The 14,397-nt window shown below is 49.0% G+C and overlaps 1 protein-coding gene across 1 annotated transcript in view; it reads right to left on the reverse strand.

Moving 5' to 3' along the window:
- The window catches only part of ENPP6 (ectonucleotide pyrophosphatase/phosphodiesterase 6), a 92,183-nt gene that overhangs the window by 38,695 nt on the left and 39,091 nt on the right, over nucleotides 1–14,397 (reverse strand). The window contains exon 2 of the mRNA XM_027122605.1: nucleotides 9,198–9,377. Within this exon, the coding sequence (XP_026978406.1) occupies nucleotides 9,198–9,377 (180 nt within the window). The remainder of the gene's footprint in view (nucleotides 1–9,197; nucleotides 9,378–14,397) is intronic.

Here is a 14,397-nt window from a genome sequence, read left to right on the forward strand (position 1 = left end):
CTCCCCAGGGGGAAGGCATCTCGACTGCTGCACACGTGGTGGTCCCCACCAGAGCCTCCTCCCGGAGCAGGTGGTTTCCTGGTATTTGGATCCAAGAAGCCTGGGCCTCCTCGGGATGCAGGAGGCCGGCAAGCCCTTGACCGCAGGCTCAGCCTTGCCAGCGGCTTTGCTAGAACTCTAGCGCCGACCCAGGGATTCCTCATCCCCCAGCCCTCCAGTTCGAGCCTGTGATCTCCAGGTCTTACCAACTGCCCTTTACCTCCCACCATGTATCTGGGGGAACCCTGGTCTCCCCAGCTTCTGAGCTGGTTCTGAACCACTTCCAGGAATGGCTGGGAGCGGGAGTGAGTGCTACATGTGGCCCTGCAAAGCCAGCGCTCTGCACACCTGGGCAAAGCCTGAGGGCCGCCCCAGTGGCCACACCTCGAGCACTCCGCGCCGCCTCTGCACAGAGTCCTGTGTGCACAGCTCGCCCTGTCCGTGGCTTCTGCCCCCCAGCCCTGAGGCATCAAAAAGCCAGACTCTGTCCTCTTTCCCTCCCCTGATGACCCAGTGGCCAGATCCCTCCATCTACCCCTTTCCTGGGAAACTCCTTTCCTGCCCCTGACTGGCCATGATGGCCTGTCTCAGAATTCTCATGGCGATTTAAAACAGGACTTGTGTTTCACTCTGTGGCCTTTGCTGCAAGTGTGTATTTGAATCCCTGATGTGACCTTGCAGCATTGTTTTGGGCCAAGAGTAACCTGGCCAGAGCTTCCCCCTCCCCCCCGTGCACCCAATGTGACGCATTAGAAGGACACAGGCCGAAGCTCCCTTTTAAGAATCGGGGGGCAAGGGTGGGGTTACTGTATAGCTACTAACCATATATTCTAGTCAGATACTCTCTATATCTTATCTCATTTCACACGCCCAGCAAGCCTGAGAGGCACACGTAGTCATTCCTGTGGGACCGATAAGGAACCCGCAGCACAGAGAGATTAAGTGACTATCCCCGGGTCGCACGGCAAAGAAGTGGCTGAACTGGTCTCAGCTGTTCTCTTTCCGGTCATGTTCTAGCTCTTTACATTCCCCTGAGGTTCCTCAAGGGCTCCAGCCAGCACAGCAGGGAGAACAGGAGGGGAGAGGCCGGGAGGGGACAGAGCTCTCTGCACACAAAGGGCTCTGGTGAGGTCAAAGTGCCACGTCTCTGTCCCACCCTAAGGAATCCCTCTGACAGATGCTGGATCCCACAGCCAGCAGCCCACCAGCTGAGAAAAGCACTGCAGGGGCAGCTGAGCCCCCTGCCCGCTGGCAACGAGGGCGTGTTTAGTGCCGAGGGGGAAAGTGGAACAGACCCGGGCGTGGGTGTAGGCCTGCCTCGGCCACCAAAAGCCAAGCCTCCAGCATTCTCTACCGGGGACTGAGTTTCTACAGGAAGTCCCGACTCTGGGCTCTTTTCTTCACTCTGTCAGGATCCCTCCCCCTGAATCCCTCCACTCCCACCCTGGGCTGTGGGGGGCAGCTGAACTGGCAAACCTGGGATGGCCAGTGGGAAGACCCTCCCCCGCCTCGGCCAAGCTCAGGGAGGGACCCTGCGCGGGGCGTGGACTCAGGCAGCCCCGGCAGCAGCCCAGCCGGCTTACTGTGTCCTGGCTGTGTGTTCTGGGAACTTCCATGCCACCGTCTGTAAAGTGGGGATGACAGCAGTCATGTCTTAGGACTCTTCTGAGGGTTGAGTAAAATTATGTCTGCGAAGTGCTGAGTTCACTTCAGATGCTCAAACTACTCATCTCATTTCCTTTCCCTGTTGATGTCAGGTTTCAGACAGGCCAGCGCCAACGACACAGAGTGACCCTGGGGACTGGAGCAGGGGGGAGAGAATGACGGGAAGAGGCTTCTTGGGACAGTGTGACGGCAGGGATGGGAGTACGGGGCTGGAAGCCATGCCAGGGCTGTGGGCACCCAGGGCAGGCACGCTAGGTCTATGCACCGGGCCCGCTGCAGAGGGTCTCTCGCTGCAGTCCTCAGCCCCTCGACCCACACCAGTGACGTCGGAACCTCTGAGGATGCACCCTGGGCTCTGATATTTCATAATGGCCTCAGGGTATTCTTAGCATACTCAGGGTGGAGAATCACTCCTAAGGAGGGAGAAACAAGGACAGAGATGCCCCTTAAATGGCAAGAAAGGAAGACCCAGCGGGAGTAAAAAGGATCATGACCTCGTCCAAACTTGATTACTTCCCAAAGGCCTCACCGCCAGACATCACCACATGGGGGGCTAGGGCTCTGAGGTACGGATTTGGGGGACACGTTTCAGTCCCCACCAGTGTCTGCATCCTTGTTCAGAGTCAACTGTGGATCACAATGACCCTTTTCAGACTTTCTGTAGCAAAAAATAAACTTCCATTGGGTTAAGCCACTGAGACTTCGGGGCTTATCTGTTTCTGCAACTGATATGATCTAAAACACCTTTGTTCCTTAAACGCAAGTCCCTTTACATACCAGAGCCCAAGTCCCTGGTTCTTAAGATATGGCCATTTCCAGTTTCCGACCTCTTCACTCCTGCCTTAGTCACTCAGCTGCAACCTTGTCGTATTCTTTGTAGCTTCAGGAACACGGCATGCCCTTGCCTGCTCATCTTGGAACCTCAGCACAAGCTCCTTCCCTCTGCCTCAGATGCTCCTAGAAATCTGTCCCATCTGCACATCCATTACCGTGTCTATTATAGTCCCAGCATCATCCACGGTGGGTGGTGGCTGCTGAGTCCTTATCTGGCCTCCCAACCTGAGGAGATGTGCTTGTTCATCATTAGAATATACGAACTCCCAGCGGGAGTCAGAGGGTTCACTAACCAGAACAATAAAAGGTGTTTTGTTTTGTTTTTTAATGTTACTTTTCCTGTTAAATTGAAAATCGTCTTTGCGGAAAAAATCATGGCAAATTTTATTCTTTGTGAACTTTGTTTTCTTCAAAACCAGTATTAGATGAGGTACAATGATCATCGTCGCTATTCAAGCAGACTCTTGGGCAATAGAGGGAAATTAAAGGCTACCCTGGGGTTATTATAATGGACCTTTCTTGAGACTAAGTTGAAAAATGTTAAAGAAATTAACAGCTACAAAGTTCAGAGCTTGCCAGCGATGCCCCAGATAATAAGTCCACACGCTGTCTCTGCCGCCCCGCAGTGTCGCTCGACAATGAGCCCGGGGATGGCCACTCCCCGCTTGAAACCATTTGGTTCCTCTGGTCTCTGTGACAAGAGGGGCCAACAGATTTCAGCTGGTGTCACTCTCCAGTGGCGCCTCCCCTGCCTCTCGGGTGACATCAAGCCCCCCATCAGACGCCTTCAAAGGATGGCATCACTCTCCTTAGACTTTTCCCAGCTCTTCTGGCTTTCCTCCTGCTTCCCGAGCAAGTCCATCTTTGTTTCCTCCGCAGACTCACTCGCCCCATCTGATCGTTAAGCATGAACTTCCTCCACTCCAGGCTGTGTCTGGGGCCGTCTCCTCTCTTCACGTGGGCTCTCCCCCGGCTGACCTTCCTGCCCACAGCTTCACCGGCCCCGGGCCCTCCCGAGAACCACACATCTGTGTATCTCCACCTCAGTCCTCAAGCTCCAGGCACATGACGTGACATGTCTCAGAGTCAACACAGACGTTCCTCTGCCTCCAAACCACTCCTCTTTCAATTTCCCGGGATGGGCAAAGACACACCTTCCCTCCTTAGTCCTGTAAGCCAGAAACCAAGTGTCATGCCCGTCACTGCTCGGTCCCTTAATCCCAAAGTGCATCACCGGGCCCTGGCAATTTTAATGCCTAAATATGTCCCCAACCCACCCATTTCTCCCCACTTCCTTTACCCTCATCCACACTGTTCTCACCTCTTTGCTAGGTCTGTGCAGTACCTTCCTGACGGGTTGGCCGTCCCTCATCCAGCCCCTCTGGAGGCCTACTTTCCTTTCTCCACGGTGCTGCCAGAGTAATCTTGCCAAATTCAAATATGGTACTGTCACCCTCCTCCTTAGAACTTCCAGTGACTTCTTACGCCTCTCAGCATAAGACCAAATTCTTCAGCTGGCCCATGGAGCCCGGCCTGGCCTCAGCTTCTCTCCAGCCCATCCACACGCCACATCCATCCCTTAACATACGCCGTGCTCCCGCGCTCCCACCCCGCTACCCTGCCCATCCCCTCAGGTGTTAACTCACGTCACCCTCTGGGTGAAACCAGATCCCCTATTAGAGGAGGTCATAATGCAATATGCTTTTCACTGTTATACTTTAAACAAGTGGCCTTTTCATTTCTATGGGCGAGTATTAGATTATCACGTGTCTCCTTGACTGAATGGATGGTAAGTTCCATTCTCTGGGGGACTGGGGGTAGGGTGGGGAGAGCCTGTATCTGGTGTTGCTAACAGTCATCTCCTGAGAGCTTATTACAGGGCCTTGAGTCACACCCTTTTAAGATGTTTTATGAAGAAACAGATTTGCCATGATTTGTGAAGAATGGAAGTTTGTCCCTGGGTTTCTCTTTAAGGCTTCCTAGTTACTGTAACGGATGCTGCTGAGAAACTATGGGCTCTTCTGGCCAAGGCACCATCCTGCAAAAGGAGACTGGACGTGGCTGGACAGCTCATAAGACTTTCGAGTGCTGGGGGAGTCACCCCTGCAGGCAGCAGTCCAGAAAGGCACCACCTCCTCAATATCTCTGCAGCAGAAATGGTTGACGCCTAGAGATCCTGCAGGACGCTTTTGAAGATAGATCACTTCTCTGAGACAGCCTCTAACTTGCCATGTGAATTTGTAATCTTCTTGTTGCTGACGCGGACAGACAAGGGCAATGAGGCAGACCTTGCCCAAGTTACCAACAAACAAAGGAAAGGACTCAAGGTGAATTTGACCCAGAGAGTCTTAGAGAATTTTAACCCAAGCCTACTCTTGGCAGACAACATTAACTAGAGGAGTTTGGGCTTCATTGATACTTTAGTGAGTTTCTAAGACGTTTCCCTCACGTTGAAAAGAATCAAATCAACTAGATATTATACATATGTATGTATTTCCGTGTCCAAGACCACCTAGCAGTCCTCATCATGGTAGCCTCCTGTGTTACATGAGCACAAAATTGTGTATATAGTATGGATGCGCTTGTTTTTCTAATACAAAAAAAATCCATAGTTTTTATCAGTATCCTAAGGAGGTCTTGATTTACAAGTGTAGGAACCAGCAAACTACATACAGAATAAAGCCTCTTCTGGTCCTAAAATTACATACGTCTTAAAGCTTAATGCCAAATTGGTGGCAGTGTTGGAAAATTTAGTGAAAATCTGGACCCCCTGTATCTGATTGTTAAATATTTGCCTGAAAAAAAAATTCAGTTTTTATGCAGATATTTGGAGTCATGTAGATAGAGTCCAAGACCTTGGCTGTAACGTTAACCCACACATTTGCATGATTGATGCTAGGCTCCGGACCTCCCCTGAGCCTAAGTGCATTCATCTAAGTTCAGCCCAATGGAAGGTTGTCAGGGACCCAGCACGGCAGGGAAGGGGAAGATTCTGTGAACAACCACAATTCCTGATCCGTAGTCAGGACATGCCTCCTCACGCATCCAGAGGAAATCCTCTTGATTTTAACAACCAAAACTCGACTGGAGCTGAGTCAGATACCCATCTGTTAACTCCCCAGCCAGCCCACCTCTGGGAAGTAGGGGAGGAGAAGCCAGCTGGAAATGTGTCTTTCCCCACATAAAAGGTGTCTTATTTGTCTCAACACCTGCACAGGACGGGAAGAGGCCAGCAGAAGACCCCAGACCCACACCCAACACCCTCCCGGAGCCATATGAATGGTTGCCCCCAATTCCACCTGACTGCTTGGCCATAAGGAGTTAATACTGCAAAATCATGACTGCAGAGGTAGAACTGAGAGTCTTCAGACCCTTGCTCCAAAGAGTTTTTAAACTACAGACTCCTAAAAGGCTGCTGGTTTTTGTTCCTTTTTTTGTATTTCACGATAGCCATAATAAACTTAAAAACTGCTGCCACTATGTAAGGGAGCATCGACTGTCCAAGGAGTTCAAACTCTACTTCCATGCAATATCTTATCAGTACATATCCTCCTATATTCCCCCACTTGACCTCCTCCCGCAAGGCATCCTTCTCTTTGGGTTGCTCTTGATATGAAGTGAATATTGGAGCCTCTTCTTTCCCCCCACTTCAATGAAACTCCTTTGACCTCAAACCAGAGGGATGGAATAGGGGAATAAAATTAGTGAACGACACACACTCAGCTCTCATCCTTTGCAGAGCACTCCTAGGTCCTGGTGACGCTGGTCCTGGCTGATTTGGGGGAGCCTTCCCCCCCCCAGATATTTGAGTTAGGGCCTGGGATCATTCCCTGAGGCACATTTTCCTCTGCACAGCTCCACGGCACCACTGGGTGGGGTAATAAAGGGTCTGTTTACGATATTAAATTTCTCAAGGCTTGAGGTGGGGTCTTTTGGACTCTTTACCAGTGATCAATTTTTCAGTCTGCTGCTTTATCTACCTGACAGGAAGACTTGAACTACTGCCATTTCTAAATTGCACTTCTAAATATTGACTTAATGGCAAGACTCAAAGTGTCATAACACAGCTCACTGGAGCAATAAAGATTTTCCAGGCCTCATCGAGAGGTCTGTACAATGTCTGGTGGGGACTGGAGAAGGAAGAGGAGGGTTTGAGAAGAAAAATAAAACCAAGTCATGTTTAGAAGAAATGCCACTGCACTTTACTAAATCTTGCAGAGACAAATGAACACTCACTGGGCTATGAGCTGTGGCCGGAGAGGACCAAGGTGGAGGGAGAAAGGACAGCAGTGATAGTTAATCCCTCGGCTGTCAACCAGTAAGAATGGAGGGGCTAGAGCACGCCTGGCTTGGGCTGGGCGGCAGGGCCTTCAGAGACAGCTGGTTCTCAGGGAGCCTTTATTTGTGGATACAGTTTAGAAGGAATGGACAGTGTCTAAGAAACAAGAGACTTTTCATCCAATTTCTATCAAGACTTCAACACGGCCAGATGGTTAGCTAACATCCATGTAGATCACTGAGGAAATTCCGGGAGGTTATCTGTTTTAGCTTCTGCCCTCCTGATAGGAAACACCATAAACTGATCTCAAGCCGTATGTGTCACATCACATGAGCTGCTGAATCAAAGAAAGCGATTGGCCGTTTCTTGCCCTTCAGGAGCTATTTTGGAGGAGTGACAAGATATTTTACATTCACGTTAGCACTGAGACTTTGTAGCTACTCAGTGATACATGAATTCAAATTGCTGATTATGATTAAGGAGCCAGACTCTCCAGGATGAGATAAAGAGCGACGCTCTGTAATACAGCTGAGAGAAGTCTGAAACATGGCAACTGTCTCCTTTAAGATGTTCCCCCTCTTTCCACGAGCACTGGCATCCGTGGCTCCCCAGAAGGCCATCAGAGGAGAGTGTATGTGCAGGAGGCATGTGGGGATCCGGGAGGAGGTGCCGGGGGAGGTGCTCTTCAGAGCAAGAAGAGATCAAGTTCCAAGACACAGAAAGTCACATTAACCGGATCCCGTGGAAGATGGCCCTTCTGGACTCGGGACAGCATTCGTCTTGATGGTCCTCAGGCTCGTTTCGAGGTGGTCCCTAAGAGCGCGTGTTTGCTCCCGGCCCCTCCTAGGCCTATGCCTGCGGGCCCTTGTGTTTGTTGATGATGACTGCTGAGGATGACCTCAAAGCGCAGCAACATCTTTCGGCTCTGGATCTCGTCACGTGGGGCTGAACCCGCGCTGGGCTCCTCGACCAAGTCTGATTAGCTTGGCGGATGCACCGACTTGTTTTCTCAATCTTAACGTCCAGCTCCGTGAAAAGTTGAGCCTCCACTTAAGGTAGAGTCTCTTCAACCCTTCCCGTGCCTGAAAGCTGCTTCTTATGTCAGCCCAGGTAGCTGCTATGGACCGAACCCCAGGCGTCTTCTGAAGCAGCCCCAGCACTGCCCCGACACTGCATCTGCCCGCAGAACCAGCCTGTCTGTCTGTTCTTCCGCCGGGTTTGAAGTAACGCGGCTGCCCTGGCCGTCCTGGGCTCACCTGTGGATGCCAGTCTCTGCTCTGCGGCAGCTTTCTGGGCACTCAGCACAGCGCAGCTGTGGGCCTGCTTTCCCTGCTCTCCGTCCATCCTTGCTTGACGCCCCTCCCCCGAGAGCTGGCACAGCCTTGAGCCCCCGGAGCAGCTCTCCACGTGGCCACCTGCAATCAGCATCCTCCAAACTCTCGCTCCAGGCCCACGTCCTCGGTGTGGGCCACCTGTGACTCAGCCCGGGCTCATTCCCCCTTCCCCCCGCTCCCCCGCCCCCCAGAACCCGCCACGCTCGCACAGTTCCATCAGGCTGCCGCTGTCTCCAGCCCAGGCCAGCAAGATCCCTCCACATGCTTCCCCCACTTATCCCTTCATTTCTTCTAGGCCTCCTGATCTCTTCTTCCACAGTGACAATCATCAGTATTGCACCGGGAAGAGTTAGGAAAAATGTGTCTACAGCCATGTGCATGGAAAAGTTATATTGCCCACTCGCTAGGAACACATCCTACCAATGCAAAGTCAGTGGTGAGTTGAGTATTCTGTTGTCACTGAATCCTGTCATCCTTAATAAAAGAGTTTGGCTGACAAGATGAGAGTCTCCTGAAGCCCCTCACAGCAGCCAGGGCAGTCTGCATGAGTGCTTACCTCCCTCACTGAAGTAAGTTAAGTACTTTAGTTTCTCATTGATTTAGGATGTACAGGAGGAATATTAATATAAAGGGACTTCATTTAATGCACAACCAAAAAGTTGTAAGAGCTTTGAATCCTCTTTTCAGTATTGTAGGGGAGCTCAAAATCTGTAGAAATGGTACTCCAAGTTCTTTTGTAAAGCCAATAAGCACCCTATAATTTATCTCTCCAGTGTAGCCAAAATTTTACCCACGAAAACGCATGATATACTGCAGAAATATTGCTGAACCAAGGGAATTAGGAAACGGCATTATGTCTGGTCTGATGTTAGAGAGTTTGAACCAAAACTTAAAGAAACATGTCCATAAGACATTTCTTGAACAAAGACCCCATTTTCTAAATCCTGGCTTGGTCTTCAAACACATCTACATGCTTTGTTCTCAGAGACTCCAATGGTGCTTTGAGATTTGGAAAGTTGGACAGGCATGGATGTCAACACACTCACCTGGCCAGTAGTACATGTAGACCTTCCTTTTGGCCTTGGTCAGAGTGATCCACAGAGGTTCTGATCCATTCCACCAGAGAGGCATCAGGCTGTCTCTGTTGACCCCTATGTCAAATGACTTGTTGGTGGCGGGGTCCCACATGTAGTTCCCGATCATCTGATGGACCTCACAATGGCGACCTACGTTAATGAAAACACAAGGCTGTCAGCTTATTGCTCTGGTATTTTTACTTTTCATCTTTATTTTCTGAATTTAAAAGCCATTCAGGGGCTTCCCTGGTGGCGCAGTGGTTGGGAGTCCGCCTGCCAATGCAGGGGACACGGGTTCATGCCCTGGTCCGGGAAGATCCCACATGCCGCGGAGCGGCTGGGCCCGTGAGCCATGGCTGCTGGGCCTGCGCGTCCAGAGCCTGTGCTCCGCAACGGGAGAGGCCACAACAGTGAGAGGCGTACCAAAAAAAAGAGTATACATTCAGTGCTTTTACTGTATTCACAAAGTTGTGTACCAAAAAAAAGAGTATACATTCAGTGCTTTTACTGTATTCACAAAGTTGTGCAACCATCACTACTGTCTAATTCCAGAACATTTTCATCACCCCCAAAAGAAACCTCATGCCAATTAGCAGCCACTCTCCATTCCCTCCTACTCCCAGTCCCAGGTAACCATCCATCTACTTTCTGTCTCCATGCATTTGCTTATTCTGGCTATTTTGTATAAATGGAATCATACAATACGTGGCCTTTTATGTCTGGCTTCTAGCATTTAGCATAATGTGTTTAGGGTTCATCCATGTCATAATATCTATCAGTACGTCATTGTTTTTCGTGACTTAATAATATTCTACTTTGAAAAACAAAGCAAGAAAACAACCTCCCAAGGGAGAGTTACACAGAGAGGAGGGCTGCTTCTGTTGGTTACAGAAGTGAAAGACACAGCGCTTGGAATCTTTTGAAACATTAGGCTTAAATTATTTATTTTGGAGCAATCTGTTACATCTTTAAAGTAAAAATAACACAAACATTGGCACGTGCATCAAAAATTGCTGCAATTTTAGTGAGCGTCATTTGGCGTCGGGCTGAAACACGCTTCACGGAGCTCACTGACTGTGCTTAATCAAAGTGGCTTTTTTCGTTTGCTTGTTTGTTTGCTGTTGTTCTGTCTTCTTGCCAGCAAGCCCCCCAACACCCACACTTTATTTTTAATCAAAAAAAAAGGAGAAACCGTAAAATAAAATTTTGAAAATTCGTAGACCCAAAATATCTTAAAGGAAAAACCTTTTATTTCATCACAGAAACCCATGCATTCCACAAATGATGCTTGCAACTAAAAGCCCAGAGAGCCAAACAAAATGTTTACCCAAAGCTGTAGAGTTAGTTTTTTGACCCTGACTGAAGCTTTCACATGTAAACTGACAAAATTAAAAAATAAAAACTTTGAGAAAATGATCCAGTGATTAAGGAACTTTTTAGTTTTATTTATTCCTTCAACTAACATTTATTAAATGCTCCTATGAACTATACATTGTGATAGGTGTAGAGACTCAAATCTGAATAAATGTAGTCCCAACCTCAAGTGCATTGTTATGTAATACTCAACAAAGTGTCCCCTGCACGAAAGAGACAGGCCTCCTGGAAGGGGCTAAGAAGGCGACCACGTTGTAGTCTTTTTTTTAAATAAATTTATTTATTTTATTTAATTATTTTTGGCTGCATTGGGTCTTCGTTACTGCACACAGGCTTTCCCTAGTTGAGGCGAGCGGGAGCTATTCTTCATTGTGGTGTGCAGGCTTCTCATTGCAGTGGATTCTCTTGTTGCGGAGCGTGGGCTCTAGGCGCGCGGGCTTCAGTAGTGGTGGCAGGCGAGCTTCAGTAGTTGTGGCGTGTGAGCTTCAGTAGTTATGGCTCGCAGGCTCAGTAGTCATCGCACATGGACTTAGTTGCTCCGAGGCACGTGGGATCTTCCTGGACCAGGGCTCGAACCTGTGTCCCCTGCATTGGCAGGCAGATTCTTAACCTCTGCGCCACCAGGGAAGCCCAGGTTGTCGTCTTACTTGGAGAATTATAAGGACTGTCACCAACTCGGGTGCTGAGGATAATTCCTACTACTAGAAGGAGAGGCATCCTTCTTATTGGTTCTGTTATCCTTTCTGGTGTATCAGAGTTTAACAATATTAAGGGAACCTGCCTAATGAGTAAAAGTTCTTATCTATTTCCTTAACCCAAAACACTGCATCCCCTATCGAAACGTTTCTATCTTCCTAATGACGCTCACTCACCCTTTTCACGAGGCAAGACAATCATGATAATAGTCGTGGGAAATGTGTCCTTTAGGGTCTTTCTCTGTAGATGCTCTCTAGCGCTCTCCCAAGGGCAGGGAGGGCATCTCACCTGGTGCTGGTGCGTACAAACTCACAGGAAGGGTGAAAATTAGAAGGGGGTATGAAAAGCGTTACTGAAGTCAGCAGACCAAACGGAGCCTCTGAGTGAATCGCTGGGAGAGCGTCAGAAGGGCTACAGATATCAGATACGGGAATAGTAAGGGAAGGTACCAAGTGGGGTTGTGTGTGTGCAGGAGTCTCTACTTTTAACTGGAACTGTTTCAACTATTCTAGAAGGAATGCGTGAAACCCAAATCTAAGCAGGGGCCTCACGTGATTCAGTTTTCAAAACGTGCTACATTCAGAGAAGCATGAAGCAACTGAAAATATTTTTTTAAGCACTTATATAACCTTTACTTGTACATCGCAGAACGCCACAATATCATTTGATAAAATTTCCCTCTTCTTTTCAACACTCACGTTCAACACTCTAGACCCAAAGGGTGGTGCAGGCTCTCTCACCCTCCTTCGCTCTTTTCCTCATGGGTAAAATATTATGGCCTCCTTTAGATTGTAGAGCTGTAGTATGACTGGATTGTGGGGTGGGTGTGTGTGTGTGTGTTTGTGCGTGTCAGAGAGACAGAGACAGAAAGAATATTCTCCCAGATCTGCTAAACTAAATTCTCTACCTCTTACACTTATTTTTTTTTAACACCCATAAGGCCTCATTGAGGAGAGGTAGGATCTATGTGTGCAGTTAACACACAGTTCTGCCATATTTGTACATTTCAGATGATGAAGTCTTGTTTCCTGTGGTTCTCTGGGCCCCTTAGCTTTTTCCATAATGGGTCTTCTCTCCTCACCATTAGGTAGGACGTAGCATTAGCTTTCATATTTTCTTTTCATACCAATTGGTTGTGGTGCCCGTAGACGAAGGTGAGCTTCAAAGCCTTTAATTATGGCGTTCTTCAGGGAAGCGTCTTCGAGACGAGGCCTCCAGAGACGGCTTTGGTTCCTGTTCCCACCTAGCATCCTGGCTGGTCTAGGCTGGCCCAGAGAGGCACATCCATTCTAAGGGGAACTCAGACCCACGGAGGTAAGTGATCCGTTCCCACTCCCCCGAGATCCAACCCCTCTCCAAAGGCTGGACGCGAGGCACCAGCATGGAGGGTCCTGCCCACTTCCTGTGAGTGAATGGTGCTGAAGAGGATCCTGGGGCCAGTGGTTTTCCTTATATGATTAAAGGGTTTCCAAGTGTAGAGGGAGCTGTTTCAACAAGAAGGTCATCTCAGACCCCTGTTTAGAAAGTGGGTTTTATTCTTTTAGCGGACTGGGCCTTGAGTTGAAGCGAGAGGGTGTATTCTTCAAAGGCTTCATCACAGATGCAGTGCTAGCCCCCAGAGGCATCCCTTTGTTCTGGGAAGCACTGCCTTTCACGGAAGCCAGCAGGAGACGTATGCTCTCCATCTCATCATCTGCTCGAATCTTCTCTCCCAGCTGAGCCGATTTTGCTTCCCATGAATATATTAAGGCTGGTAGTCTGTGTCTGTAACAGCATGAGTCTGCTCTTCCTCAAGCTGGTTTCCTTACCTACCCAGGCCCTCTCTTGCTCTTTGGTTTTTATTGCTTGGCTGAAAGAACACAACACAACACAACATGAGGTGCTGGCTTCTGCAGCCTACAAGCTCTGGTCTCCATATTTCTGCCTGACCTGTATCTATTTTTTTTTTTTTTCCTGTATCTATTTTTATGCATCTGCAACTCTGCTTGATTTTTCTCTGCTTTGGGATTTCTAAGCAGATCTTGCTGTAGTTTGATTATTTGGACCCTTTGCTCAGGGCGTCAGGAGAACCCTTCCTGACACCGTCACAAACCACAGATCTCAGGTGGCTTTTGGGTATGGTGTAAGGAAGGTCCACTTCTGCTCCTACCCGCCTCTCCCTCCTCCAAACGCAGCTCTGTGGGTCTTTAAACTTTGTGCCAGCAGGCTCAGCGTTCACTGTGAAAATGCAGGCAGCTCCTGGCACAAACATTCCCAAACACAGATGAACATTTTTCTCCCTTTTCCCCCCTTATCCCTAAGACCAAAGAGTTTATAGACTTATTAATATAAAAAGTGGCAGTCAGCCCGACACTTGATGGAGCTGTGGACTCTTAACACATCTGCAGACCCCACCTCAGCTCAAGAGCTCCTGCATTTGACTGGGAGCTGCTAGTGGCTCTCACGCCTTGGGGGCCAGGGTGGGGCCGCTGTTTGTCTCTCTCGGTGGGAGCTGATGCAATAGCGTCCATACCTAGAACTGCTGCAAGAAAGCAGCAGGATATGACACCTTCATTTTTTATTCCTCAAAGCCTCAGACAGGTGTGTTCTAATGTAATGACCATCACCAGAAGTTTCTTAGCAAGTACCCATAATCCTCTGCACCATATTAAATATTTCCAAACATCTCAAAAATGGCTGGCATTCACATCAAATGAGATGCGTGAGGATCTGCCCATCTCACCTGGAACTGGGAATCAGTAAGGCTGCTGCTACTTAGTCTTCAGTCAGTCTTAATCTTTTCTCATTACTTTCAAGCACTGAACGTTAATTCCTTTTATGGTTTCTTACTTCCTTTATTCTTTTTTTTTCATTCACTCAACATGTATTTATCAAATAATGTTTACATGCCAGGTATACAAAGATCAAAAGATGTGGTCCTGGTGCTTCCCTGGTGGCGCAGTGGTTGAGAGTCCACCTGCCGATGCAGGGGACGTGGGCTCGTGCCCTGGTCCGGGAAGATCCCACATGCCACGGAGCGGCTGGGCCCGTGAGCCATGGCTGCTGAGCCTGCACGTCCGGAGCCTGTGCTCCGCAACGGGAGAGGCCACAACAGTGAGAG

This window comes from Aethalodelphis obliquidens, unplaced genomic scaffold (assembly GCF_003676395.1).
Source record: "Aethalodelphis obliquidens isolate GAN/ISIS:26980383/991018 unplaced genomic scaffold, ASM367639v1 scaffold25, whole genome shotgun sequence".
In the NCBI taxonomy this organism is placed as follows: Eukaryota; Metazoa; Chordata; class Mammalia; order Artiodactyla; family Delphinidae; genus Aethalodelphis; species Aethalodelphis obliquidens.